Source organism: Plectropomus leopardus, chromosome 15, assembly GCF_008729295.1.
Source record: "Plectropomus leopardus isolate mb chromosome 15, YSFRI_Pleo_2.0, whole genome shotgun sequence".
NCBI lineage: Eukaryota > Metazoa > Chordata > Actinopteri > Perciformes > Serranidae > Plectropomus > Plectropomus leopardus.
The window spans coordinates 9572357-9599978 of NC_056477.1; the positions used below are offsets into that span (position 1 = coordinate 9572357).

General features: G+C 39.5%; 1 protein-coding gene across 4 annotated transcripts in view; it reads right to left on the bottom strand.

Moving 5' to 3' along the window:
- Positions 1-588: 588 nt before the first annotated feature.
- Positions 589-27622, bottom strand: part of ccser2a (coiled-coil serine-rich protein 2a) — a 71406-nt gene continuing 44372 nt past the window's right edge. For 3 of the 4 annotated variants that reach the window (XM_042501613.1, XM_042501614.1, XM_042501615.1), the window contains 4 exons: positions 25570-25635; positions 25342-25461; positions 19523-19669; positions 589-3736 (listed from right to left, as the gene is read on the bottom strand). In XM_042501613.1, coding sequence (XP_042357547.1) covers positions 3002-3736; positions 19523-19669; positions 25342-25461; positions 25570-25635 — 1068 coding nt within the window. In that variant the 3' untranslated portion in view covers positions 589-3001. Of the gene's footprint in view, positions 3737-9772; positions 9858-19522; positions 19670-25341; positions 25462-25569; positions 25636-27622 lie in introns of all 4 variants that reach the window. The other variant, XM_042501616.1, reaches the window with a different exon arrangement.

Here is a 27622-nt window from a genome sequence, read left to right on the forward strand (position 1 = left end):
CTCATTTTGTAGGAGCTACCAAAACAACGCAAATGTACTTTTAAGCACTTTGCTACAGAATTTAAAGTGTGTGTATGTAGGTGTACTGAGAGGCGTGATCTGATGTGTGTGTGTGTTCCCTCTGAGCTTCTTGTCTCTTTGAGTTTTGTCAGAGTTCCTGTGCTCTGCCTCTATGTAACTTGTGTGTCCAGATGTGTGTGTGTGTGTGTGTGTGTGTGTGTGTCTCTCTCTCTCTCTCTCTCTCTCTCTCTCCCTCTGTCTCACTCTGTCTATGTAGGGTGCATTATTGGACGCAGTAGACCGGACAGTGCCGGAGGCGTACACCAAGTGGTCACGCGGCGTGACAGAGAAGAGAGCAGAGTTGCTGTCAGAAGGCCTTTTTAACACACTGCTGCTCTCCGTTCGGGGACATTTCGGGAGCGTTTGACTGCAAAAGGGCTCCGCAAAGGAGAGATAAACACAATTCTCAAAAACTCCCTCAGAAACACCACTAAAGCCCTGAAGGCTCCCTACCTGAAAATACTGCACTAATACCTTTGATGTTCCCAAAGAGCTGTGCAGCAGAAGAGCGAGGGGGGGGGGGGGGGGGGGGGGGACTGCTCAGACACTCAAACATACATACACACACATGCGCGCGCACACACACCAGGCAGCAACTTCACACACCTAATGAGTCCCTGTAAGCTGATGTTTCCATGTGTGGGTCATTGAGGGAGGCAGTTCAAGGAAGACGTTTTTAATTGTCTCAAAGTTTTTTAATTGACTCTCAAATTCCTTTACTTTAATGGCATTTTTCTCAACCTGACTTTAATTTTCTTCCATCAAATAATAATTTCTTCAAATTAGGTTTTTTTTTTCTTTTAAAATGTTCACAACACATTTGTTAGCACTAGAAACAAGTGACACTTACTTTTTTCACTGGCAGATTTCTTTGTGTTGTGTCTGTCTGTTAATTACAAATTACAAGACTGTACGATATTAAAGCAGCAGTGTATAAGATTTTGGAGGATTTAGTGGCATCTGGTGGTGAGAATTGCATATTGCAACAAGCTGAAATTTCTTTTGGTGAGTATTCCCTCTGTGTTAACAGTTCAGGAAGTTTATACATGGAGCCGAAATCTTCTCAGAGGTCTCTTCCTCTCCAAACAAACAGACACAGTGATTAGAACTGATAAAAACATTGTCACATGTCAGAGACAGGCCGCTAGGCTAGCAAATGTGTGCTTACTTGTTTGCTCTGATAACATCAATCTTTATACAGATGTTATAAAAACAAATTTCAAGGACTTGTGCTTTTTAAGCACTATTTTTCTTTTTCAATGACTTTACTTGAAGTAACTCATTAATTTTCAAATATATATATTTTTAAATTAAATATAAATAAATGATGTGATCAATGTCTCTCTTTTCAGTGAAGGGTGATAACGGGTTCAGACTTCATGATATCAGTGCGATTATAGCCTGACACAGCTTTCCAAAAATATCAGTTTGGGTCATAAATGCCAATGAATGCCATGTTGGACAATCAATCATTTTATCCAATATAGTGTGTCATAGCAGACAACAACCGCCGCTGCTTCTAGGACACTTTGGTCAAAATATAAGAGAGCATTAATGCAACATGAATGCAGCAGTTTTATGTTAAAAAATCTGTGTTTTTCGGACACAGCTCATTGCAGAGGGGCTGCTAACTATGGTGGCCAACATTAAAACGGCTCTGTCTAGAGCCAGTGCTTGGTTTGTCCATTCTGGGCTACTATAGAAACGGTAACATAAACTCTAGTTGTATTTTCAGCAGATTATAAACTCAAGAAAACATACTTATCATATTATATTCTATTTCTGCCCATATATCCCCGAACTCTTACAATCTAGACCTTAAAATTAGCTTTGCTGTTTCCTCACTCTCATAATGCATCATACCTCCTGTTACTCTTCACTGTTTCCTCCCTGTAAATGGACAAAATAGTCCTGAAATAACAGACACATGGAAACATGAGTGAGCCTACACTGTACCTGAGCAAAGTTTGTGAGTGCTTTATTACGCTGCTCTTTTCTGCTACATTATGAAAGCTGATTCCTCACTTGCACACTTTCTCCTAATCATATCTCCAACCCCAGCATAGTGTTACTTTTTAGAAGCCAATATTTTCGTCTGAGCTGTATATACACCAGAGGTCAGAGACCCTATTTGCTAATACGTGCAGGTTCAGGATGTAAGCAGAGCAAACTGAACTAGAAACATGTATGGACCTCACCTCTGTGTCTCTCGCCTCTCACTTTCATACACAAACACGTATTTTCATTCTGGGAGTGACAGCTGTGGAGCACTTTGACGCATTTGTTTTTTAAGTCTGCCACCCCATTCCACTTTTGCTGTTATTTTATTCTTTTTTTCTTTCTTTACCACTTTTTGTTTTTGCCTCCATCTTCCCCCTGGCCTTCTATTACACTGCAAAGGTCACATTTATGCCACCTCCATGTTTAAAACCAAATGCACCTGGGTGTCAGAGGGCACAGCTGTGTGAGGACAAGTGAACTTAAGACTTTTGAATCTGTTAACAGCCAGCGGGTCTTACAAAACAAAACTAAAGCTAACTTCTCTGAATGTTAACACATACTTTTTTCCCATCAGCAGCATTCATGTGCACGTGCAAGGCCTGTAACCTGGACAATTCTTCTTCCATAGATTCTAATCAATCTGAAAACTGTCATATGGATTGTTACGTAGATAAGATCCTGCTACATACTACATATCAATTAGTCAGTCAGGCTGGAGTTGTAGATGCTAATTTAGAAACAATACAGCAGTCACAATACCAATGTCAGCGACACAGGCAGTCCCTGAATTGTCCATATTGGTTAATGAGCTCAGTGTATGTTCCTTTGACACTCACAAATTAAAAAAATCACACTGTTATTATGGCAGGGTAGAGAAGGGGATGGATATAAATGTCAGAGTCATTCCAGTTTTAAGTTTTGATGGGTGGGAATAAGCTCCTCAGGGAATCTTTGGCTTGGGGAGGCATGAGCGACTCAGAGGGATCAGGAACTTGGTTGACCCTGGGTCTTTGGGGGTCCCCCGGTCGGGCTGCTCCAGGCTTGAGTTGGAGCACCGTGGATCCCTGCAAGGCTCCGGTGCTCTGCGATGCTCAAGCAGTGAAGTGCGACACACACTTGGAGCCTGACCCTGGGGTTCAACATTAAAGCAGGGAAGGCCTCTAGACGGAGGGGGCAGCTGCTTGGCTCGGTTAGCCAGAGGCCCTAAGAAACAGCCCGGCTTCAGAGAGGCAAAGCCACCAGTGCCCCCTGGCTTGAGTGCAGGGAGAGACACACGCTTGTGAAGGCGAGGAGGCTGCAGCATGCGAGGGCTAGTCGAACCAGCACATTTAGGAGTGACAGAACTCTGTGGTGTTGCAGCAGGAGATCTCCGGTCATGCTGTGCTGCAGACTGAGCTGCTGATGTTGGACTGTCTCTGGCAGTTACCTTCTGTGGAGCCCCGGGGCCTGGGCGACGCAGGTGGGTGCCGAGGAGATGATTCAGCTTGTCGGGGTTCGCTGGCCCAGACACATCTGCAATAAGGTCTTCAAGAGCACGATCAGTGTCTATGTGAGTTCCTTCCTCTGATCTGCTTCTTCTGAGTTCACTGTGGCCCTCGGTGGGGGGAGTTTTTGCTAGTCTTTCCTTGTGGAGGTGCTCTTTGAGGCAGGGGTTGAAAGGCTGTAGTATTTGAGGCTGCAGAGAAGAGAAAAGATGTATCAATAAGATGGAGCAGTCCGTGTATAATGAGGTACAACTCTATTTTTTTTTTCGTGTTCCAGAAATGGCTGGATTTAAAAATTCCCCAGTTTTTAGCGTCTTTGATCCCTGTGGGATTCAAGCTTTTGAATATTTTACTGCTGCAACGGAAATTTTGAATCAAAAAGCAAACTGGAAATTGTGCCTTTCTTTGACTTGTTTATTTACTCTTTAATGTCATAGCCCGTTTCCACTGCCAGTCTCTGAACTATTCCTAGAATGGGAGCAGCAAAGTCACAGAGGAAGCCCTGATTCAGCACTTAAAAACAAGCAGAGGAGAATAACCTTGCCGTGTGAGAGCCTGGGATCTACTGAAGTCTTTGACTCCTTTTGTGATTGCTGCTGCAGAGTGGCTTCAAAACACTCAAACTGAGAGTTACGATGCCAGCTGCCTATGCAGGAACGTGCTGAGCTCTTAACCACATGAAATTTAGACCAACCGTGGTGTTGTCCTCCACCAGCGGACATACAGGGTATAAACACAAAATCATGAACACCTGTACGATGCAATGCAATTCAATAGCAACCCTACAACAATTACTGTCTTGGTGAAGCTTATTGTGATCAATATTTGTTGTGTTAGAGAGCTGCTAATTATCTAGCACAACGAAAAACAACAAACTACAGCTTCAAAAGAGTCGAGTTAACATCTCTCTAACACAGACACATAATAAAAGTCATTGTGATTCAACAGTTAGCATTCATCTCAAAACTCTTGTATTGAATTGATTTCTGTTGTATAAGTGGTCATGATTTATCTGTCCACTCAATACACATAATGTATTTGTTTTAGATTGAAAAATTCATAAATACTTGTATAGTGCCAACACATTCTCACTCCCTACTCAAATATGACAGCTTGGTCAGTGGCCCTATGCTTAAAACTATAATGCTCTCGGTACCCCTCCAGCATCAGTTCTGGAAGTGCCAGTTTCTGTTTATAATATGTTACAGCATCTTTCAAAACGAACTCAAAACGAGCTTATCACAGAAAATGCAGGTTTCACCTACAAAAGGTTTTGGCAATGAAACAACTTGGTTAGGTTTGAAAAACAGTCATGGTTTGGGTTCAAATATTGTTTTAAGTACAATACATTAGGTCTATGTTCTGTGACAACTATAACCTGTTTTCTTCCAAAATTAGTGTGTGTATGCAGGCTTTTGAAACATGGGAACACCTACTAGAAAAAGGCCTGGACCACTTTCCCATTGCCAGTAGATTAAACTCAAGCTGACGTTTGGTTTCTGATGGAATAAGAACTCTTACCTAACTCGTAAGGACCACTGACCAGGCTGCTGTATTTGACTCTCTGGGAATAAGACTAGGTTGAGGGACTTAAGATTTAACCTTGTTTACAGCAACTACTCTGGACCACACTTTCAGATAAGCAGCAGAATACAAGGCCAGCAGTTTTTATTAGTCCATACAACAACCAGCAGAGTTGCTCAGATCAGATAGAAAGTCGATATTGAAGGATATGTGAATATCTTACAAAGTACATGAGTACATTTCTTCAATAGCTTATGACTTCAACATTTATAAGTCCTTTCTACCAGTTCTTATGTTAGCCTTCTTAGTTTGAGGCTGAATCTGTAAGGCATTGCTGTCAGTTTTTACCTCAAGAAATCAGAGGACTGGCCTTTTTTCAATCTACGTCCTTTGAGCAGAACTTAAAGAATCTAAATCCACCTGGACACATCTAAAGCTGCTGAAAAGCATGAACTCAGTTTTAGCAGAAACATGCCCTCTGCGAGTTGAAAGTAAAGAGATCTCAGAGGATGTGAATATATAGCTGTGCAGGTCAAGCTGCTCTGTCTGCTTCCACTATCAGTCATTTATACTGTGAGTGGGAGTGGATGTCCGAGGCCACAGCTCCATCTCCTGGTCCCCTGCCACAATGCGTCCTCTAGCCTGCCACAAAGCCCTTGTCCACCTCTCAGTGTCAGTGTGTTGCTTCATGTTTTTCAAGCAATGGCATGCTGTTTTTGATGTCAAATTATGAAATTTAAGGAAGGCAATACAAAGGAATGTTCTTGCTTCTTTTTTTTAATAGCTCTGATTGGCCTGTTTTTCAAATCACGACTATATTATTAGCTTTGACATATAGTACAGCACTTATTTTCCGATTTACAAGAGTTCAGAACAACATAAAAGGCCTCTTTCAAAAAAATCACAGGTGTTACAAGAGTAAATCAACTCATACATTGTAGCCTTGCCTTATTTTCAGTTTGAGGTTCACCGTTAAAAATACTAACTGAAATGTTCATTTTTCACAAGACTGCTGTTAATATTTGATATGTTTGATTGTGAGGTTTATATTGAGTGCACGCATTCATTTATTGGCTCATCTGGAAGACGCCTCAGACAGCAATGGCAACATGCAGCCTCTATAGGTCACAGTCAATAATTATTGGCAGCTACAGCTGTCTGCGACAGATCCTAATAATTAGCAGCAATCATTCTGAGCTTTTCGCTGCACTGCCAAAAAGCAAATATCTCAGTTCACTAATGATAGCTATCACATGAATAGACATTTGCTTTCCTACCAAGAAAGATGCCAATTTGAAGCACCTGGAAGATGTCAGGCCCCACCATAACCAATCTGTTCTCCAGCCTCTCTCACCGTGAAAAATGGCTACGGGATTAGAAAAGCAACATGCAAGAATTTGAATAAGGATGTATAAATGAGCCACATTATGTCTGCCAGAAGACAATGTGATTGCAGTGCATAAGCAGATCAGAGTGGCAATATGGTGGCACTCCATTTCAAAGCTAGATTAGACTTTGTAGAATCATTTAATATAGTTGGTTGTGAAAACGGTGATTTGGATCGTGTTTAAGCGGTGTGAGAGCAGAGGATTTGTGATTGCTTTGATTTGTCTTTTGCTTGCTGTGCTTAACTGCTTTGATAGTGGAGTTAGACTGAAGGCGATTGCTCAGGATAGCAGTAACACACATTCACGTCCCATAACACAGGGGGATTCTCAAATGTTATTCCTTTCAATACACCCCAACCAAATCCTTCAAGGTGAACACCTAGAATAATAAAGCTCCCGTTCAATGAATTAAATACAAAGAAACAAATCCACATAGAGAGATTTACCCATGCATGCCCGACAGTTCTTACAGTCTTATTTCCATAGGATGGAAAAAATTAAAGGTATACTACACATGAATTGTCAGTTACTGTTTGTAAACAGTATCACCAGAGAAAGGGAAACCCCAGATTCATTTTGAAACACATTTTCTCATTTTTTTGTGGCTTCCTCTTTAGGGCCGGGAATCTTTCAAAAAAAAAAAACAGTACCATATCAATTATCCTTAAAGTGATACCAATACCAATTGAGTGAGTCATTCATCACCCTATATGTCAACAGAGTGACATGTAGTGGACTTTCTAATGTTTTGATGGCATCTCGGCATGTTGCACTGCAATCTCTGTTAAATAAACTGTGCCCAACTTCACCACACCACAGACTTTTTGGATGGAAAATTAAGCTGCTGCTGCGGGACTATGCGCTCCACACCATATAGTCCACCCAGCCACACAGACACAGTGACAGGGCTAACTGTTAGCCATTGTTATTTAATGGTTATCAAAGTGTTTAACGGCAGAGTCGATACATTTTAGTGTGGGTATCTTTGTTGGGACCATTTAATGGCTCAGAGTTGAATGTTAGACCCCGCTGCTATGTTAGGTTGTGCTGACTAGGCAGATGTTGAACGTTTTGCTGGGAGGAGAGCAGCTCTTGAGACAGCAGCAACAGAAAGTATACTGAGTATACTGTAGTATACTGAGTTACTGAGTATACTGAGTTGGAGCGCTACAGGATGAGACTGCAGGTGCAAAAAGAATCGACTTAACCGCTTGACTGGAGATGCTTCAATACTATTTGGTACTGGGCTATTTTGGTTGATGCATGATGCTTACAGTCTGACACCTGGTCACTACCTTTTTACAAGTACTGTTCACACCCACTGTGCCAAAGAGAAAAGAAAATACAGGCAGAGTTTAGTGTCTCTGTAGATAAATACACCACCACACCCTTCAAATGGGTCTTGAGCAATGATTGACAGGATTTATTTTAGTATGAGTTTATAGATTGTATCTTAGGGAAATCCTGCACAGTATACCTTTAAAAACACCAAAGAAACGGATAAATGAAATATTAATAAAAGAATAATAAAAATGACCACCATTAAAATGTGTCACAATTAAAAAGACCAGACCAATCTTCCAAGCACAAATACACAAGACCAAAACTCAAAACCATCTGAAAATCCAAAGCAAAGCATGCACACGCAGATGTAGAAGGGCATGCTTCAGTCATGCCTCATGACACCAAACCACAGCCCAGCGTGCAGGAGGTGGTGGGGCAGCATGTATACTGCATGTTAAAACAAATGTTACTGTACCACGCTGTGTCAGTGAAGTACTGCACTAGATGCTCCACTCCTTGTCAAAGGCATTATGTGTGGGGAGACAAAGGTAGAAGAGAGAGAATATGGGAGATTCAATTTTATTTATTGAGTGAGGGAAAGCAGGGATGAGGAGAAAAAAAGAGTTAAAAGGTAGAGAGTGAGGCTGGAGTTAGATGCAGAAGAGACAGAGTTGTTTTGCTTATGAAATATTAAATCCAGAATCAACACTAAGCTCATGCTTGCGAGAAAAGGTCACATATTAGCTCAACAAACAACACATTTCAATGCAAAACATAATTACTTTATCCTTCATTTAGCGCAACCTGTGTAAAGAGTTCAATTTCTTAACTGATTGCAGAGCCAGCAATTTCTATTTTCTATTCTAAAGACATTCATTACTGACAAGAACTCTTTGCTAGTTTGTTCCCAGTCAGAGTTCCCAGTGGGAGGTCAGAGCAGTCAAATCTGTTGTTTATCATCATATATCTAAATAAAACTGACTATATTCTACTAGTATCACTACTTCTTTCCTCCAAATGTTTTTCTTCTACTGTACAGATGTTCTTCTGTGTTTTCCTTAATGAGATCATACAATCTACTGGTGAAAGGAAATGCACTGAATATTTGGCTCATATTCTGTCAAAATAGTACACCTGTGCCACATTTTTTATCACCTTCCCTCTCGCCATAAAGCTGAGCCCCACCGGGGATCAAAGGAGCACAGCGTGTGCTCTTCTCTTTGTTACTGCCTTTTTTTCCTGCTCTTCGCTCTCTCACATATGTGTATTTTCTGAAGTCTATTTACCCATTGTCTTTCCCTGCCTCCCATTCTTTCTACCTCATCAGCACAGCATAAAACAAAAGCTTTGTTGGGGGATTCACTGTTGTGACTGCATTATCATTGTTTCTGCAGGTCTGTATTTTATCAATAAAGTACAGCTGTTTTTGCTGTTTACAGAAAAAAATAGTGCTGATTTCATTTACATATCCAAAGCAAAGATCATGTTATGGCCAAATGTAGTATTTGTTCAAGAACAGGAGATACATACTCTGTTGGAACAATTATATCATTCATTCCTGTTGCTAATTTGTGCAGATACATAATTTTTTTACAAACAGCGCAGGGGATTAAAGTTAGGGTTAGAAAAGCAGGCATCTGCTGGTTTTGGAAAGCAGATAAAGTGGGCTATAGTTTCTGAGTGATCACAGCTAATAAAGGAGAACTGAAGCTATAAATGAGCAGTACAGGGAGAGGGACACCAGAAAATGAATTGCAAAGAACAAGAAGTCAGACTGTGTTTAGCAACAAACAACTGTTTTGCATGTTACTAATCTTATTCCAAATTAATCTTAAACTAGACATACAAAACAAATCCTCCCGTAATTGCACGGTGGAAAAAAAGAAAGTCTATACTACCTGGGAAAAAGATGTGTCAGTGGTTTAGAGAGTTTAAAATGGAGATAAAGTGATTTTTCAGGCTATTTAAAGACCTATGGATAAATTGTGAGAATAGATGGAGAAGAGGCTGCAAAGGATGTTAGTGACTCACTCTGTCTGCGCTGGGGCATGCTGGTACGGGTCAAGCCCTGGTGCTGTGCCTGCCACGGGGACAGCAAGGGGGCGGTCAGCACACCCTACACAGAGAAAAACACAAAGGACAAAAGGCATGACGCACTAGAACACACACACACACACACACACACACACACACACAAACATGCTCACATAGAAAACAAACACTCACAGGCATAAACACAAAGTTAATTAGTGTGGATAGCGCAATTTACACAGCACAGAAAACACACACACAGGCAGGCATTCATACTTAACATTAAGTTTAGTGATCTTATCCCACGCTGTCTGACAGTATCATAAATATTCTGCATCAACTTGTTTCAACTATTCACTAAAGCTACATACATATATATGATGTTTACACTGAGTGAATTATTCAACTCAGGATCCATTCTCACTGTGGCAGCGCTATTCCCTCAAACAGAAATATTCAATATGAAGGTCTTTATTTTTTTATTTTGACTTCAAATGAAGTTTTTGGGTCTACAATTACTGCAAACCATACATTTAGATGCATGAATAATGCAAAAAAAATTAAATGAGGACTTTTGTTATTGTTTTTACATTTATACAAGTGAAGAATTATATAATTTTTTGTCCAATATTTATTATTTGGTAGGAGTTTTGTATTTACCATACATGAGTGGTAAAAACTGCGATTCAATGGAATTTAATATATTTCTAAAAACATTTTTAAACATTTATTAAGAGCCAGTGGTATTAGAACACTGAATAACAACATACATTGTTTAAGATGTATATGGAGCTGTGTTACATCACTTTTTATAGCATAAAAGCATAGTGTTCTCTGCAGTGGACAGATACAGTATACTCTTTGTTGCATCATGCCCAGTAGAGTGAACATATGTACTTTCACTCCCAGAAATTAAAAAAATATTATTAATCTCTTGTACATGTTTTTTTCTAATGTCTTATTCATTATTCTTTTTTTTTTCTTTTCTATTTTTGCATATCTTGGTTTTTGAGAATACAATATTGAAGAATAGAAACAGTTTTGAGAATAGAAACAGTTTTTTCTTGGGTACTCAGTGCAATATCTCAAAATGACAAAGATATACAAAGATAATACTCAGTAAGTATTTTATCAAATCTTTGATGGTCTATAACCTGGTCTTTGTGACATCCTACTACAGCTTACCTCCTATACCACCCGCCATTATATTTTGTATATCTGCTAATTCATAATTTAAAAAACCCAGGAGACATTCTTTCACATAATTTGACACAATATTAAACTCAATATCCTATAAAACATTCACTATCTGGAGACCTCTAGTTGTCTTAATATTGTTTCTCTCCAGGCCAGCTGAATACCAGTTTTCCTCCTGCTGTATGATTGTTTTTACATAAATATAGTCAAATCCATTATCAGCCATTCTTAGTGCCAAAAGCCTACAATCCTTCATAGAAGAGCACTCCATCACAGCAGTGCAAAAGACAAGGTGACACTGAAAAGGACACCTTTTTCAACCATCACTCTCAAAGTCGACAGGATCACTAGTTGTGAATTTGATATATGTTAACTGAATATGCTGAAGATATTTTTTTAGTCTCTTCAGCACATCTGTCTTGGGTTGCACAGACAATTTTCCAACACTTACAGTGTAATTAGTTACAGAGGGTGACATAGGTATTTATCCCCTAGGATAACAACAGCATCTAACTAAGGCACAATGTGACAGCTGGAATCACTGTAAGTGTGGCTCGTGCATTTCTACATAAATAGTGCCTTTCAGCCCATTTTCTGTCCATGTCTGCTGTCTATATGTTCATTCACCATTGTCACATTTTGTTTGACCAGCATCTGTACCTCAGTGCACAAAGATGCACCTGAATGAACACAAGCCCTTAAATTGATACCAAGCCGATCTTCAGGTTAAGTAATTCAAAGATCCCTGGCCCCCATCGGGAGAAGAAAAGTGAAGAGGCAGCAGGGCCATCATGTTAAGCAGACAGACAGACTAAAACCTTATCAAATACTACTTTTTCCCTCAGTTGTGGAGAGGGCCACTGCTCAAAAAGCACTCTAATATATAAGAGAGAAGCAGTGAATCTGTCTGAGGGAAGAACAGATAGCGAGAGATAGAAGACGAGAAGGGAAGGTAGCAACTTCCCAGCAGGACCAACCCAAGCTATTTCAGAGCCCTCCTAGTGTGTTTGCTAGAGGGGCTAAGAATGAGTTCCCCTTAGCTGTTCTCGACCATGTCCTTCCCAGAAAACCAACAACTGCTTCAGCGGGAGGTCTTGGCAGAAGCCTCCCGTCGAGGCTTCATTTGCAGAAAAGAAAACCTTTGGCAATGAGAACAAGAGGCTATGTTGAAGGGCTCTCGAACGATTCTGACAGTGTCTGGCAGCTTTATTAGACCTCTGTAGCAGCTTAGCCCGTCAATTTTTTACAGTTTTCCATTGCCGTAAAGACTCTTCAGTGAAGGTCTGACAGAGATTTACAAGAGAAGGGAGACAGAAATTGTTAAAATATAAAAGTTTTTCATATTCTGTCAGTTTCATCAAAACTTCTTTCATTGCTCGCCCACCAGTACAGAGTGATATTTCTCTTCTTATCTGTGGCACATGCAACCCCTTCTTGAGGGTTGAACTATGGCCCTTGCACTGAGCAACAGCCGAAACCACCCACACATTACACCCTCCTGGCAAAGCCTCCGAGGTAGCGGAAGAAGCCCCTTTGGGACAACAGTGGAGTTAGCAGTGACAAGATCTGCAGTGCATGTGGAAATCTGAGGAAAACAAATGCAAAAAAAAAAAATTGAAAATATATACTATATATTCAGCTCTTTAAATGGAATACTGCACTCCCCACATGCCTCCAAATTAACCTTTCAAAACGCCAAAGTACCACAATAACTCTAACAAATGAACTGATCAAGGCATCGGCAGATCAACAGCTCCTTTGTTCAGCGAGTTAAAGTTACTGTTTTGAAGAGAGCATAAATTAAGTTTCACTTTCAGTTCAGTTGCCCATTGGAAAACTCTTTCTGTTTGGGTATTACTGAGCCTACAACTGGATAAATGGAACTTGGATTATATTGCATGAATCGTGTGAGAGTTTGTGAACAGATGTTTTGATATAGTTTTGCTGTTGTTAAACCCGGTCACCAGTGACTCCAATTCATTGAGAATTTTTTTAGTTTTTGGATTCCTTCTTTACCGTGGAGACATGTGGGGGAAAAAAAATAAACGTGTATTGTTCCCAAATTTAATGTGACACAGGATGAGTAATTGATAAACAAATGGTAATGGGGAGTGAAGTATTCCAGGTTTTGTATTCCTTAAACAAGCAGTATCCATACTGTATTGTAAGTCCTTAAGCTCACAAACTATATATTTAAAAGAACAACGCCTTGTGATTTGTAACAGTAATGCAAAAAAAAATGGGAGAATAACCATGTGTTTGTGGTTCCCTCTGTTTTAGGAATTAGTTTAGACTCCCTCCTTTCTGACTTAAACATATAGTTACTACTCAGAAAACACCTGGATCATTTGTGTAACTAAATAGGGATTAAAAGTATACTACGCAGGCTGGTTGGTTAATGTGTGTTAACAGTATTGCCAGCAAAAGTAAAAGTAAGCCAAACCCATTTTTTCTCATTTGCTATATTTGCATTTTTCTTCTGCAGTGTCTGTGACTTTTGCAGCTTCCTCATGGATGTGCGCTGCTTACGATCTGGCTTCTGCTCACTGCCTTTTTCTAAAGTCATGACTTCACTTTCATGCTGTGTCCAAGAATGTCCCAAATACAGCAAAACAAGAAGAAAATATAAAACATAGAGGGCAGATTCTCTGTAGACACATACAACACCAAACTCATATAATGAGTCAGAAGGAATGATTGATGTAGATTAACTTCTACATTAGTCTATGTTATTTTGTCAGGAAAATCCTTCATAATATACTTTTAATAATAAGAATCATTTTTCTTTCGGTATGCCATTTTCAAGCTTGTGCATAAAAAAGTATGCCATTAAAAAAAACTTTGAGCCCTGATGACATTTAGCTGACAATATAAAAAGACCTAAAGGGACAGAACAATAATAAATGACACATAAAATAGAGCAGCTGTTTTTTGAAATATCATTCGCCTTGACAGAAATAATGACACAGACGTAGCATTAGTCGAGGCTCCTCTGATAGTGATTTGTTAAGCTACTTTGTCTGTGCAGACTCCCAAAGCAGATGGCAAAACTTGGCAAAGTAGGACAAGAATTTGAAAGTCAAGTAAAAGTTGTTCTTTGTGATCCTACAACCTTTTCATCAAATCACAACAGTAATTCAAAGAAACCATGATGCTAATCCCCTAATCCACTACACAGAGTTCCTCATGGCTTGCTATGACTAATACTTCAGGTTTGGCCACAATGTCTCACTTCACAGACTTTGGCAATTAAATCCTTACCTGCCTGGGATGATTCTGCTGCGTATTGTTTATTAATGAGTATGTGTTTGTGATGGCGAGTGTTTGATGCAAGGGGGCAGACACAGGGAATGTGGGCGAAGAGGTAAAATCTGACTCTGAGAGGAGAAAAATTGTTCTTTCAACCTATAGTTTAACACTGATTACTAACCATGTTCAGCCCGCCAGCCTCTCCCTTCTCTGATCTCTCTCTCTCTCTCTTTCTCTCCCTATCATAGCAAACTGATCTGATCTGATTATATCTAAGCTAAGAAGTAGAGAGGTGACGTCGTGGAAAGAATGACAGAGACAAAAACACACAGAAAGAAAATAAATCACTGAAGCACAATGGAAAGAAAGAAAATAACGCAGTGAGAGAGCAGGGGTGATAAAAGACATGAAGGGAGGTGTGAGAGGATAGGAAGGTGAAGAAGACGATGTTTAAAAGGCACAGAGGGAGTAGGAGGGTAGCTGTAATTATCTCCTCTATCTGCCGCTGATGAAACACTGCCTATTGTGTTGCCATTGTTTCACTGCTGCCGCTCATCTGCGTGTTTGTTTATCTGGGTTATTAACAAGGTCGGCTCCCCGGTCCTCAGTCTGCTGAACTCATTGTGAAGTCACACTGAGTGTCCCCCGCACTTGAGTACAAGGGATACATGTGCCACATCCCACTGACACACAAAGAAAACACACACACACACACACACACACACACACACACACACACACACATATGCAGACAATCAGTGTAGTTTTCTATTGTGCTTCATCTGAAATCATACTGCTCATGTTTTATTTGTTGCGAAAGCAGAGACAGCAAAGAAAACATTTCTGCTGCTATGATAGCTCTAGGGAGCTATTCAAAAGGGTTATTTTTCTACAAATGACATTTAAGTAGTTTCTACTGTCACACTGCATGTGTGTCTTGCTGCGACAAGTGCATCCACTGTTTCTCTGTGTCTTGTGCATTGACAGACATACAGTATACTCATGCCATATTGTAAGATTTTGTTTTCTTTTCTTTTTTTCCGAAGCATGCTTTGGACCCAAAATTGGTTTGTAAGAAGATTAAAATGGGAAGCTGCAGGAGCTGGTGCCCAAAGCAGTTGGTTAGGATATGATGCCAAAGCCTCCCTACAGACTGAGAAGAAGTTAGATGAGTTCATCACTAATGGTGAAATTGGTTAAAGGAACAGTGTGTAAGATTTAGAAGGGCTCAGTAGCATCTAATGGTGGTCTGCAGGTTGCAACAAGCTGAAACTTCGCGATGAAGAAGATTAATTACCTACACGGGTCTTTTGCTCTCAAAAACAGAGAGTTTAGGTGATTTAAACTGGTAAAAACATTAAACTAAGTCGTTTCTCATAATAATTCAGTGTAATGCTTATGCTCTTTAGCTCATTGGAGACAGGCTGCTGGCCTAGCACCTGCTAATGAAAGCTCATCTTTTTTCTCTAGTAACTTAAGATCCCGACATGAGGAGGTTTTTACTAGAATCCGAATCATCTGCAGAGGTCTCTCTCTCTCCAAAACAAACAAGCTCACTGATTTAAGATGTTAAAAACACTCAACACTCTTGGCGGGATGGGCCTGCATAAAATGTAAAAAATTGAATGGCCCTATCTAGAGCCAGTATTTGGTTTTTCCATTCTGGGCTACTCTAGAAACATGGCGGTGCAACATGTGGGACTTTGTAGACAAGGACCCGCTCCCCGCTATGTAGATATAAACAGCTCATTCTAAGTTAAGAAAAACATGGTGATTCTTATTTCCAGGTTATTTGACACCTTATATGTATATATATATATATATATATATATATATATATATATATATATATGTATGTGTATGTGTGTGTGTGTGTGTGTGTGTGTATATATGTATATGTGTGTGTGTGTGTGTGTGTATATATATGTATATATATGTATATATACTTTTACATCATATTCCATTTTTGCCAATATATCCCCCTAGATCCTTCACACTGGACCTTTAAACTTGCCTACAAAGTAATAGACCACAATTTTTTGGTTCTTAATGAAATACAATAGGAATGAGGAGAATTTATCAATTACCTGAAGATGCTCCGTGCAGAATTAACTGTGCACCAAAAAGAAAATGTCCTTAAACAGCTATGTCCATGGATCTTTGGCCCCAAGCTTTCTTCTAATCTGAGCACAAAGCACAGCAAGATTTCTCCTAAATCCATGTTCGTGTGCTGAAAAGACAGCCAAGAACGCAACTCTAGACCTCTCACCATAAGGGTGTATGTTTTACCCCCCGTGGAGCACTGATAAAGCAACAAGATATCAGCATTAAAGTTATATAAAGATTATAGCCACTGGCCTTTGACACCAGAATTATTCTTGGTTGATCCTTCTAGCTGAGCACTCAAAAAAATACTATCAGAGGGCAAGAGCTACTCCAGTGCTCTGATACAGCGGCACTTTAAATGTCAGAGGAGCAGAAAATCAACAGGAAAGGGCATTTCAGAGAGCCAAAAAAACGATACCAGATTATGAATTGTGTGTGCGTGCTGGAAAAGTATTGAAAAGTGAAACAAAGACTCGATGAATGCGCGTGATGGGAAAAAGAATAAAATATTTGTGTAAAAAAAGAAAAATGGCAAGGGTTAGAAAGAGAATAGCTAGAAAGAGACTTGGAATAACACGTCGAAAGATTGTGTGAAAAACATGAGAGGTGAAAGAGAGGCATTGTTTGAGGAACACTGTGAACCCGGGCTCGCTGAAGGTGCTAAACCTGTCAGCGCGAAACCAAGAGCTTTGATACCATCTCAAAAGTAAGAATAATAGAGAAAGCAACATCCCTTTCTCTCTGTTATTTGTTTACTCTGTGCTCTCTTTTCTTGTTGCCTTGTCAAAAAAAATGCAACAAAAGAAATCGCAGCTAACCTTTGGAGCAATTGCATGCTCTGAGAAGTAAAATGCCACTAACATAATGTGTTTGTCCCCACAGTGCTGCAAAACAGTGGGGGAAATGGTCTCCACTCTGGTAATGACACAGCAATGTAGATTAAAGGGAGAAAAAAGGGAGGGTGGTGACAAAAAAATCTAAAGCCAGGAGTAGACAGAATAGAGAGAAGAGCATAAACTCAATCTGACCATGTTTCAGTGTGTTAATATACACCAGGCTCTTCAGGTCACAGGTAGACGGTCTCCTCATTGAGATGCTTCCCATAGAGCACAGCTAGCCCTGCTTTGATGGTTGCCATAGCAACTTTTAAACCATATGCTATAATGGTAAGCTGGGACCTACTGTAGTTACTGGGCTTGCTTGTTTTTTCCTTTATTTTTTCCCTCTGTATTTCATGTGTTCTACACTCAAATAAAATGCACTTTTAAAGAACAACCTTGGTATTTTTCAACCTTTACTATTTTCCAATGTGTTTTTGTTTCTAAGTGAAAAATAGGTACAACAATTGGTCCAGTATTGAGAGAGAGTGCTGCACTTGGCATCTGTGAAACAGCCTGCAATGTCACCATTTGGTGCATTTGTGCACCATCAGTTTACTTCATTTAAAAGTTTTTGTTTGACACTGACAGGCTCAGGATGTTATTGTCAGTGTCTGTCTGTCTTTATGAAGAGGATCCCTACAGAGATAAACCTCTTTTTTTGAGTAAGATCATTTAAGTTTTACCAGAAACATCCCTGAAATTGTCAAACTCAACAGACTCCATTTAAATAAACTGTGATTTTCACCTTTTCATCATCTTCACCTTTAAAGTTGACATAAACAGAATAAAACCCAAAAGAAGCATCCTGATTCATCTTTTCACAGGTCCAAATATCAGCAACTCTTGTTTGGCTTAACTAGACCCTTAATTCATTCAGTTAGATGTGAAAATATGCTGGCTCAATACATGCTTAAACTACCGATTATTTAACCCTTTGAAACATGAACAATCGGCTTGATTTCAAAAGCATGGGAAGAAGGCAACGGCAACAAAAGGCAACAAAAAAAATTTTAAAGGGGGGGGCAAACGAAAATAAAAGTAAAAAAATATACAAGACAAACAAGATTTGCAAGAGGTACCTAAAATTATATTAATTCTGTAACATAATTTAAAATATATAATTAAGATAATTATATTTATACTTTTTCCTTCTTTTTTTTCCTGGACATTTTTCCCTAGCTTTTTGAAAAATAAATTTTAAATCTACTAACTTCTTGCAATTTGTGAAATATTTATTACCAAATTGTGCGTTGCCTTTTTACCATGTTTTTGAAATAAATCACTCAGGATTTAAAGGTACAAATACTTGTGAAAGGCATCTGAAAGCAGCACAAAAAAAGTGATTTTGCTCCAGATTTCAAAGGGTTAAATGGAGTCTGGTGGCTTTGCCATTGGTGATTTCAGGGCTATTTCTAGATTAACAAAAAGGTCTATCTCTGTAGAAATCCTTTCCATCATGTTGTCAGAATAACAATCTGAGCCTGTGAGTGGCAAAAACAAGCACTTTTATTGGACCCAAATTAATGGTGCACAATTGCCCCTAGTGGTTACCTTGTCACCTGTTTCACAGCTACTGCACCAACAAAATATTTGACCTCCATTAGGCACTTGCTGGCACAGGGTCCAGGTTGAAAATACTTTATAGTCTGCCTTTTTTTGTGAGTGAGTGTGTGTCACACACACAGACGAGAGCAGGTCAATTAGGGGAGTGTTTACTAGGCACCCTGCCTGTGGCACTCTTGCTATTGAATCGATACTTGGCTGCCACACAGTGTGCAATTGTGCCATGATACTGAACACATTGATATCTATCCATCTTAAACTGCTCTCTCTTGATTCCTCTCATGAATCGGTCTCTCTTTTCCTCCCACCCTCCAACTGTTCATCCTCTCTGAGTCACTTGAACATTAACACCAGCCCCACAACTCCCTGTTCAGTGCGAGATCTGGGTATTAAGGGTGTGAGACAGAGTGACAAGCCCACTGACAACATAATAAATTGTATTCCATAGAGGGGACATGGTGTAGTCATCGAACAATTCAGACAGGGCTGGCTGGAGGGAGTCAGTAGATAAATGAGAAACTGGCTGAGTGAATTAGGCAGAGTGACTCAGCAACATACTGCACACATGCACTTGGTCATCAGTGAATCCCAGTGTGAGTGTGAAACTGAGATGTGCACCACTGCACCAGGCAGGGAAACACATATTAACTTGCCTTTACTTGATCATGAACTCACTTTCAAAAATCCTGCTCTGCAAAACAAATGTGGGCACTTCAGAAATGCTGTAATGGGTGCTGTGAATGTTTGGACTTACAGCATGGCTCGGTGGTCTCCAGTACGTCTGTGTGGCCTTGTCATAGTGATGCTGCATCCGTTTGTCCATCTGTCTGTCGCCCTGTCGTAGTGAAGAGGGAGCCCTCTGGTGGTGGCACTGACACCTGACCGGCCGCCCCTGAGCAGGCTGAGGGGGCAAGATTGAATGAATCAGTAAAAGAAAGCTTACTACACAATAAATAACTAACTATTGTCATAATAATGTTGTCTTTGTCCTAGGCCTCCTTTTCCTGTGTGTCCATTCATGCTGGTAACAAGCTAGTCAGTCTGTAAAGCAGTCAAATCACAGTCCAATTAGAACCAACTCAATGTAAGCATAAATGGCTTGAAATAAAAAAAAGTGTCCTTAGCAGATACCTGCTCATATACCTCAAAGAGTATGAAAACAAGGAGAATTCATTGTTGGATTTAATATCTCACATTTTGCTTTGCCAGATGTCAAAATACACAACCTATGCAATAGTAGGAAAACCACCCACATAGTTATATAATATCTAATATAATAATACCAATAAACAGAGAAAAAAAGACTACAATTGATTTTTTTGAGACAGTATCAATATCAATGCAATATCTTCTGCATGTCGCTGCTTTTAGATTCAGAAAAAAACCTGATGGCTTTTTTTTTTTTTTAAATCAATGAATATTTTTATGCCGAGGTAATGAAACATTGTTATGTATCTCATGCTTCTCCACTTCAGCAGATTATTGTGCAGTTTTGATTAGACTTGACGGAAATGATGACCGAATCAGGGAAAATCAAGCTCACACTGTAAATGGACAGAATCCCCTTTCAATGGTATCCTGCAGTAAATTCAGCTCACTGACATTTGCCTTATCCACATCACGTTCAGAGAAAATTACTTTCTTTCTCATCTGTTAGAACCACTTTGACCTCCTGATGGGCGTGATAGACAACTCAATCCAATAATGGAATAAACGTCAGAGCAACTAATGCACACAGAAACATTTTGTAAGAATCTGTTCAAGGAAGAGAATGTGAGACTTAGAAGGATTTAGTGTTTCTTCTTGTTAGGATTCCTTCAAAGTTCATTGTTCAGGAGGTTTTTACAATGAGCCATGTTATTCCCAGAGGACTCTTCCTCTCCAAAACAAACGGACCAGGTGATTAAAATCAGTAAAATCAGTGAATAAAGCAGTTTCACCTTTCAAATCAGTGTTGCTGCTCACCATGTCAGCGACGGGCTAAAAGTGCTACCATGATAAAAATGTACATATCGGTCAATATTTATAATTATTGTGCTAATTATTGTGTTTGAAAGCTGATTTTAGACCCTCAGTCACAGTTGAAGAAACCAGAGGGTAAATAGTGGTACAAACTATTATTTATTGTCAGATAATGACGATCATTTGTCAAACAGCAGAGCATTTCCCAAGTCAGAGATCAATTCAAAACAACTATAATAAAATAATGTCAATAACTTAAACAATAAATAGACAAAGAAAGGACAGTTCTGGTCAGCAGAATGTCAACCTCTTTGTGCAGACTGTTTAAAACACGAAATGTAAGACAATATCTAGTCTCATATTACGATACTGATATATAATACAAAGACATTGCCCAGCCCTACCAGCACCTGCTAATGTGTGCGCACCTTTTTTTTTTTATCTGACAACTTAAGAGCCAGACATTTAGGAGGTTTTCACAAGGAACCGAATTTTCCGCAGAGGTCTATTCCTCTAGAAAACAAATGGACCAGGAGATTGAAAGCAGTAAAAAGTTTTTTTATCTAAAAAACATTGTTTTTTTATGCTCTCGTCACTGGGCGGCTGCTAACTATGGTGGCCAATGTGAAAATGGGAAACCAGGAAAACACGAAAATGTGAATACACTGACCTAAAGCCAGGGTTTGGTTTGTAGGAACATAGCGGTGTCACAGATCTCTATCTGCATATAAATGGCTCATTCTAAGGTAACAAAAAACAATTCTTACTTTCAGGTGATTATACCCCCCAAAAAATATATATCCCTCTAAATCCTACACACTGTACGAAATCTCATATCGTTTTTCTTCTACGTGAATAAATAACAAGAGCAACTTGTAGTGAGGCTGCGGCAAAATCTGACAGAAATCACTATTTTTTTCCAGCTTTGGTGAAAACCTCAATGCAGCTCAAACAAGAGGAGCGAATAATCATGAGCAGCTTGCCTCAGCAGCGGTGGAAGCAGCATCGAAAACTGCATTCTGTCAAGTCAGACTGAGAAATCGGTTTTCTGTCTTTGATAGCTCCAGTTTTCTCTCTCCCATTATTTCATTTTCTCTCCTCTCAGCCCTGCACACACGCACGCACGCACGCACGCACGCACGCACACACACACACACACTATATATGTACTGCAACAGACTTTCTCCCTGCCACACACAGCTACTCTATTGTTTTCTTATTACTCCATTATGTTCAATTCAGTCAACTGTTCCCCCCTTCTGTCTCTCAGCAGTTTCTCTGTAACACTTCAGCTGCTTCTGTATACCTGACTCTTAACCAACTGTAATATTGTCTCTTAACCAATTTCAAGGACAGACAGCAGGTCCAGTAGCCTTTGACTTTCTAATTCTAGATATCATGTGAACCAGATGACTGGCAATCTCTACAGACTCTCAACCAGTGTTGCTCTAATTGGTAATTTCTCACAAAGAAAAAATTCAGAGCACACTGAAGCGATCCAAGCCTGATGCGTTTGTTTTTTTGGCTTCATCGTTGTTCAGTCCTGTCCTGCAGGGACATCAGAGGCCATGAGAACACAAACCATCTGCAGCATCTCTCTCTAACCTAACTTTGGGTGCCTACATAGTGCTTCCAGAGTAAATATCTCTGTGTCGCTCTTATCTTCTTTCTTCTCTCCCCAACATCCTCACTTTTTCAGCCTCTGCTCTCATTAAAGTCAAAGATGCAAAGATCTGAAAATATGTCCTAGCTCTTCCTCAATCTCCTTGCTTGCTGTTGGTGAGGGTGCAACCATATTGTGCTCGGCTGAAGGAACTGAAGTGGGCGGGTGCTAATTCTAATTGGAGGGATAGTATGCAGCAGGGCTGGTGGCCAGGCCTTGCTTTGACATTTTGATATTTTTCGATACGGCGGGGATTTGAATAATGTCAGACAAGCATACGTGTGTTTGGCTAACAAGCGAGCCTGGTCAAGACACTAATGAATGTTAGAGTGGAGATGGAGCCAGCTAAAAGCAAACAGAACAGAGGTTATTGGTAGGCAGTTGTAACCATGCAAGAACACGCACTAGAGTGCATGTGGGAGTCCAGAAATATACTCAGCAGACTGAACTCTCACCTTTGATAAAGGGTACTACAGTATGTCTTCAGTGATCACTAGAGAGCTGAACAATGAATGCATCATGTGCCGTCCACACTGTGCTTTTATCAACGCCTTTCTGTCTTCAGTATGCTGCAAAGCATGTTATCATATGTTTACAGAAAGTTATTTTTCCTTTCCTTGTTCGCTCTATTCCTTCTTTTAACGCTTTGTCTTTATGAAACCTGATAAATCTTGTATTGGTGTAAACAAAAGATAATGGAAACCTGCACCCAGACATGCTTAACCATCTCAGATCTGTGAAGAGAATTGGTGTCACAGAGGTGAACTATCAGAAGAGAAGCAACATGCACATAAAAGAAACATGACAGTAATCAACAAACAAGCGCACTGAAGCTATTATAGCCCTTCCTATACATGCTTAAGGGTATACATGCCTGGATACTGTAATACTCAACTGAATATGAACCTGTATTGATATTCTACATGTTGTTGTGCCATCCACAGTGTAGGAACCTTGATCATTTACTTGCCAGAGATAAGCATCTCTGTGGATGTCATTTGTAGGTACTTTGTGTAGAATGTTTACACGTATACAATATTTGAACATTAAGAGCAGTTGCATAAAGAGGATGCTGCTTTTTTTCCCCTTCGCTTGCGCTCCTTTATAATAGCCTTTTACAACAGCAAATATGCATTCTTTCAAGGCAACATTAAGTCCTTTCATTTGTGTCTATTTTCCATAAGTTTGTACCAGGTAGGAACCTCCAGAACAGACAGAACAACAGAAATAGGTTTCATTTGTCCCTATGTGACATATGAACAGGGGGTGAATATTTATAAAGCTCACGCATTTGCATTTTAGTTAGGCTTAAAGTTATGTATAATTAAGACCATGGTCACTTTGAGTGACAGGTGGATTCAGTCTGTTGACAAGTTGCTATCACCTCAACAACGTTGGTTAGTAGTTATGTTAAACACAGGGTAACCCTAGATTCGAAAAGTATAGGTGAAGCTATAACTATTTCAGTGTGTTTTCACCTAATTCAAGTTAAATGAACATTTTGATCACCTAAAAAATCTTTCAGATCAGTCAGATGTTCAGTTTTTCCAGTACATACAGTTTTTCACTAGCAAAGCCTAAAATTAGAATTATCATTATCACAGCTTACCATGGCCTGTAAATGGACTGCACTCACCACTTGTCACTAGCATTACGGTTAGTTTAACGTTTTAGGCTTCCTAACGAGAGACCACATTCAAAAGCGTGACATCATGGTGACTACGGCCATAGTTTTTATACAGTTTTTGGTTTGCACCATAGATTGTATAAATAATGGATGTGGCTGAAGTGGCGACAGCCATTGGTTTGTGGACTCCATTTTGAAGCCTTGAGTTCGGCATTTCGGCTGTCTCGATGTTGGTTTTTTGGAGCCAGAAGTGACCACATCGAACCGCAAGGGGTGGATCTGACCTAGAAGCCAGTAGATTATCTGCAGACAGCCTGTAAATTATGCAGCCTGCTCTTACATATGCCTAACTTTGGGCCTTAATAAAATACAAACATATGAGTTATAAAAAAGTGAATCCCCTGTACAAGTGTCATGAATGTTGAAATTAGCTACAGAGATCAAAACTGTTTTTTGTACCAGGCTTTAAACATGTTTATTTTTATTCTAAGTTATACTTTTTAAACTGGAGACTACGGGGATTCTTTTTTGGAGCCAGTCTCAAGTGGCAATTTGTTGAATTACACCATTTTTGAACTTCCACATTAACTTCACTCTCTGGCCTTGGAGGTTGACACTTGGTATCTAATATTGTCATTTAGTTTCTCCATTTTTGTTCTTTCTGTCTGCTCTGTAGACTTATATTCAACACTAATTGTATGCTACAAAGAGCAATACTTGCTCTTTTGCTCCTCCTCAAGTTTTTGTTTTTCCTTATCCAAGTCAAAGGTGTAAGAATGAAGGATGCCATCTGTTGTCCTTTAAGGTAACTTTGTGATTTACACAAGCAAGTACTCCTCTCAGTGATGATCTTGACTGTCTCATTCAAGACTCATTTTTACAACACTAAATACAATTTAAGTATCAAACATTAACAGCAGAAATAACACATACTGTACCTTATGAAAAGAGTAAAAGTCAGACACTGTACTGTTTGCTCCCAACAAATGTAATTTAACAGAGCACATTTACATTTTACATTACACTGTAATAGAGATCTTTGTCAGGTAGTGTCAAATCTATTTGTTTGCAAAAATCAGAACAATGTGCAGATCTTTTCTCAGACTTTGGCCTTCAGTCTGTTTTTTAAACCAGCATCCTCAAAGTTGTTTGGATGTGTGTGTCCTACACTCTGTTTTAATGTCTGTTACAGTCCCAAAGAGAAGACAGGGGATCATATATTCCTAAAATTGAATACACTCCAACTAAATTTTCCACCATATGGTTTACAGTCCCCTTTTCAGACTTTTTACTCGTATCGCTCCTGTTAACAACATCTCACCATTTGTTCGCGCTGATGTTGTTGTAGCTGCTGACACTGCAGTGTGAGCTGAGCAATGGTCTTGTCTCGACTCCTCAGCTCCTCTCTGAGCACCTGCACTTCCTTAATCAGCTCCTCCAACTGAGAACACACACACATACAGTATAAGGTAGAGGTAGCGCACTACCATATATATTCAGCATATCCAATCAATCACTGCTGTAAACCCGCCAAGGTGAAGCTTCTTACCTGTGATGCAGTTGTATTGTTTTCAATCTCTTCAGGAACATCTGCTGGAGAATCGGTATCCTCAAGCTGGAAACAAACAGGCACACAAAAGCACAACCGCAGGCACCCACGCACGCACACACACACACATACATGCGCACACACACACACACACACACACACACACACACACACACACACAAAGTATACAGTGAGCTAGATCAATGAAAATCGCCTTAGGCATGCCTCAAGAGCAATATTCCGCTCCGGTAGAATATCTTTACTCTTTAGCACATATACTCCACTGACCCTGAACACATATACTCTGCTGACCCTGAACCGGTATGTTAGATACCTGAGGCAGAGCTGAGAGTGTTTGTGAAAATTCAATACATTTATTTCATCAGGCGTAAAAAAAAAAAAAAAAATGTCCAGGGAGGCTGCTTAAATACGTACTGTGCAGCACCTGTGTAAGTTTTTCTCCCAAGTAGACCCAGATCTCATCTTGTATAGAAGGAATATTGGTGTGACACCTCGATTACTGTGTGATTAAGTTTTTACTGATAAATCACAGGTTATATCAGAGCCTAAAAATTACATCTGGCCAAGAGGAACACAAAATGTGTTCAATTTCTAATTACAGTTATCTGAAATGGAAAAAAAGGAAAGATTTCACATTTGAAAAGATGTATTCAGCAAATGTTTGGAAGTTTAACATGATAATATTAATTAAATTGCTGTTTTATGGAAAACTATCAAATTGTTGTTGACAAATATTCAGTCAAGTACTTAAAAAAATATGTCATTTCAACACCTCAGCTCCCCACCTGCTCCCCATTCAGGTCAGGTAAATTACTTCAGTTAGAGCCAGTATGCCTGGCTGTCTGACTGTTTGCACAATAAAGCAAAGATCAATTAGGATTCAGCAAGGCTGGAGGCTCATTTTACATTTGGTGCCTTGAGCTCAACATCATACTAAAAAAAAGAAAATGCAATTAAAAACGAGTTACTAATGGGCTGACAGAAATATTTTCCCTCTTGAGGCAATACAGCCACAGCATTTGACTAATTGCAGTGAGCACAATGAACACATCTGAAGGAGACATTTGGTATAAATGCAAACGCAAATATCACTTTTTATGCTGTAGAGGGTAAATTGAGTCGAGGCATTCAAGATAATTTCATTTCGCACAGTGTTCAGTGTGAAGTGCTTCTGCCTCTGTGCATTTGGGCGATTTTCAAGATGGGCTTGTGCGGTTGTAAGAGTGTGGCTTTTTGTGTGTTCATCTCATATGCAAGAGCGCGTATATAGCAAACATCTTTTTATTTGTCTCCCCTCCTTCTCTTTCACCCTGTCTTCTTCATTTTAAATGTATTTCGCATAGTGATGGATGGACAGAATAAGATCTATTAAGCAATCAGTTCAACACAAGCACGGATATGTATACATTCATATTAGCCTATGTGTGCAAACATGCAATCACAAATGCACAACACAAATTACATACTGTGCATTTAAAGAAAAAGAGGCCCACAGAGCATCTAATAAAAAACAAAAAGAAACCTGCTGTTACACTGCTACAGAACATTCACACCATTTGCAAGGACCTCCCTGTCTACCTTGATTCATCTGTCTTAACATCTTTCTTTGTTTACATACAGTATCTGTGTGCATAGCAGCAGCACTGTGTGATGACAGGACTTATTTAACTGATGTAATTAAACATTTAAAAATATTTTAATGCTTAAAGTGGAACCATATTAAAAATTAAAACTAACTTAGTCCAGTTTTGTTAGAAAATACTTTTCATGCCACTCACGCAGAACACCTGAGGACAGAGATGCTGTGTACTCCTGGCAAACTTAAAAAGACTATTCAAACTAACCCCTCCAGCAAACTAATATAAAACTACATCTAATGGAAACAACAGCAGCTAAAATGGAACATAAAATCCAGACAGTTTACAGTATGTGGCCTACTTTCAAGACAAAATAAATGCTTGAGATTGGAGACATGGTGTGCATGTGATTTGTGCATGACATATTCCAAGAGTGATGCAACAGCATTAGAACA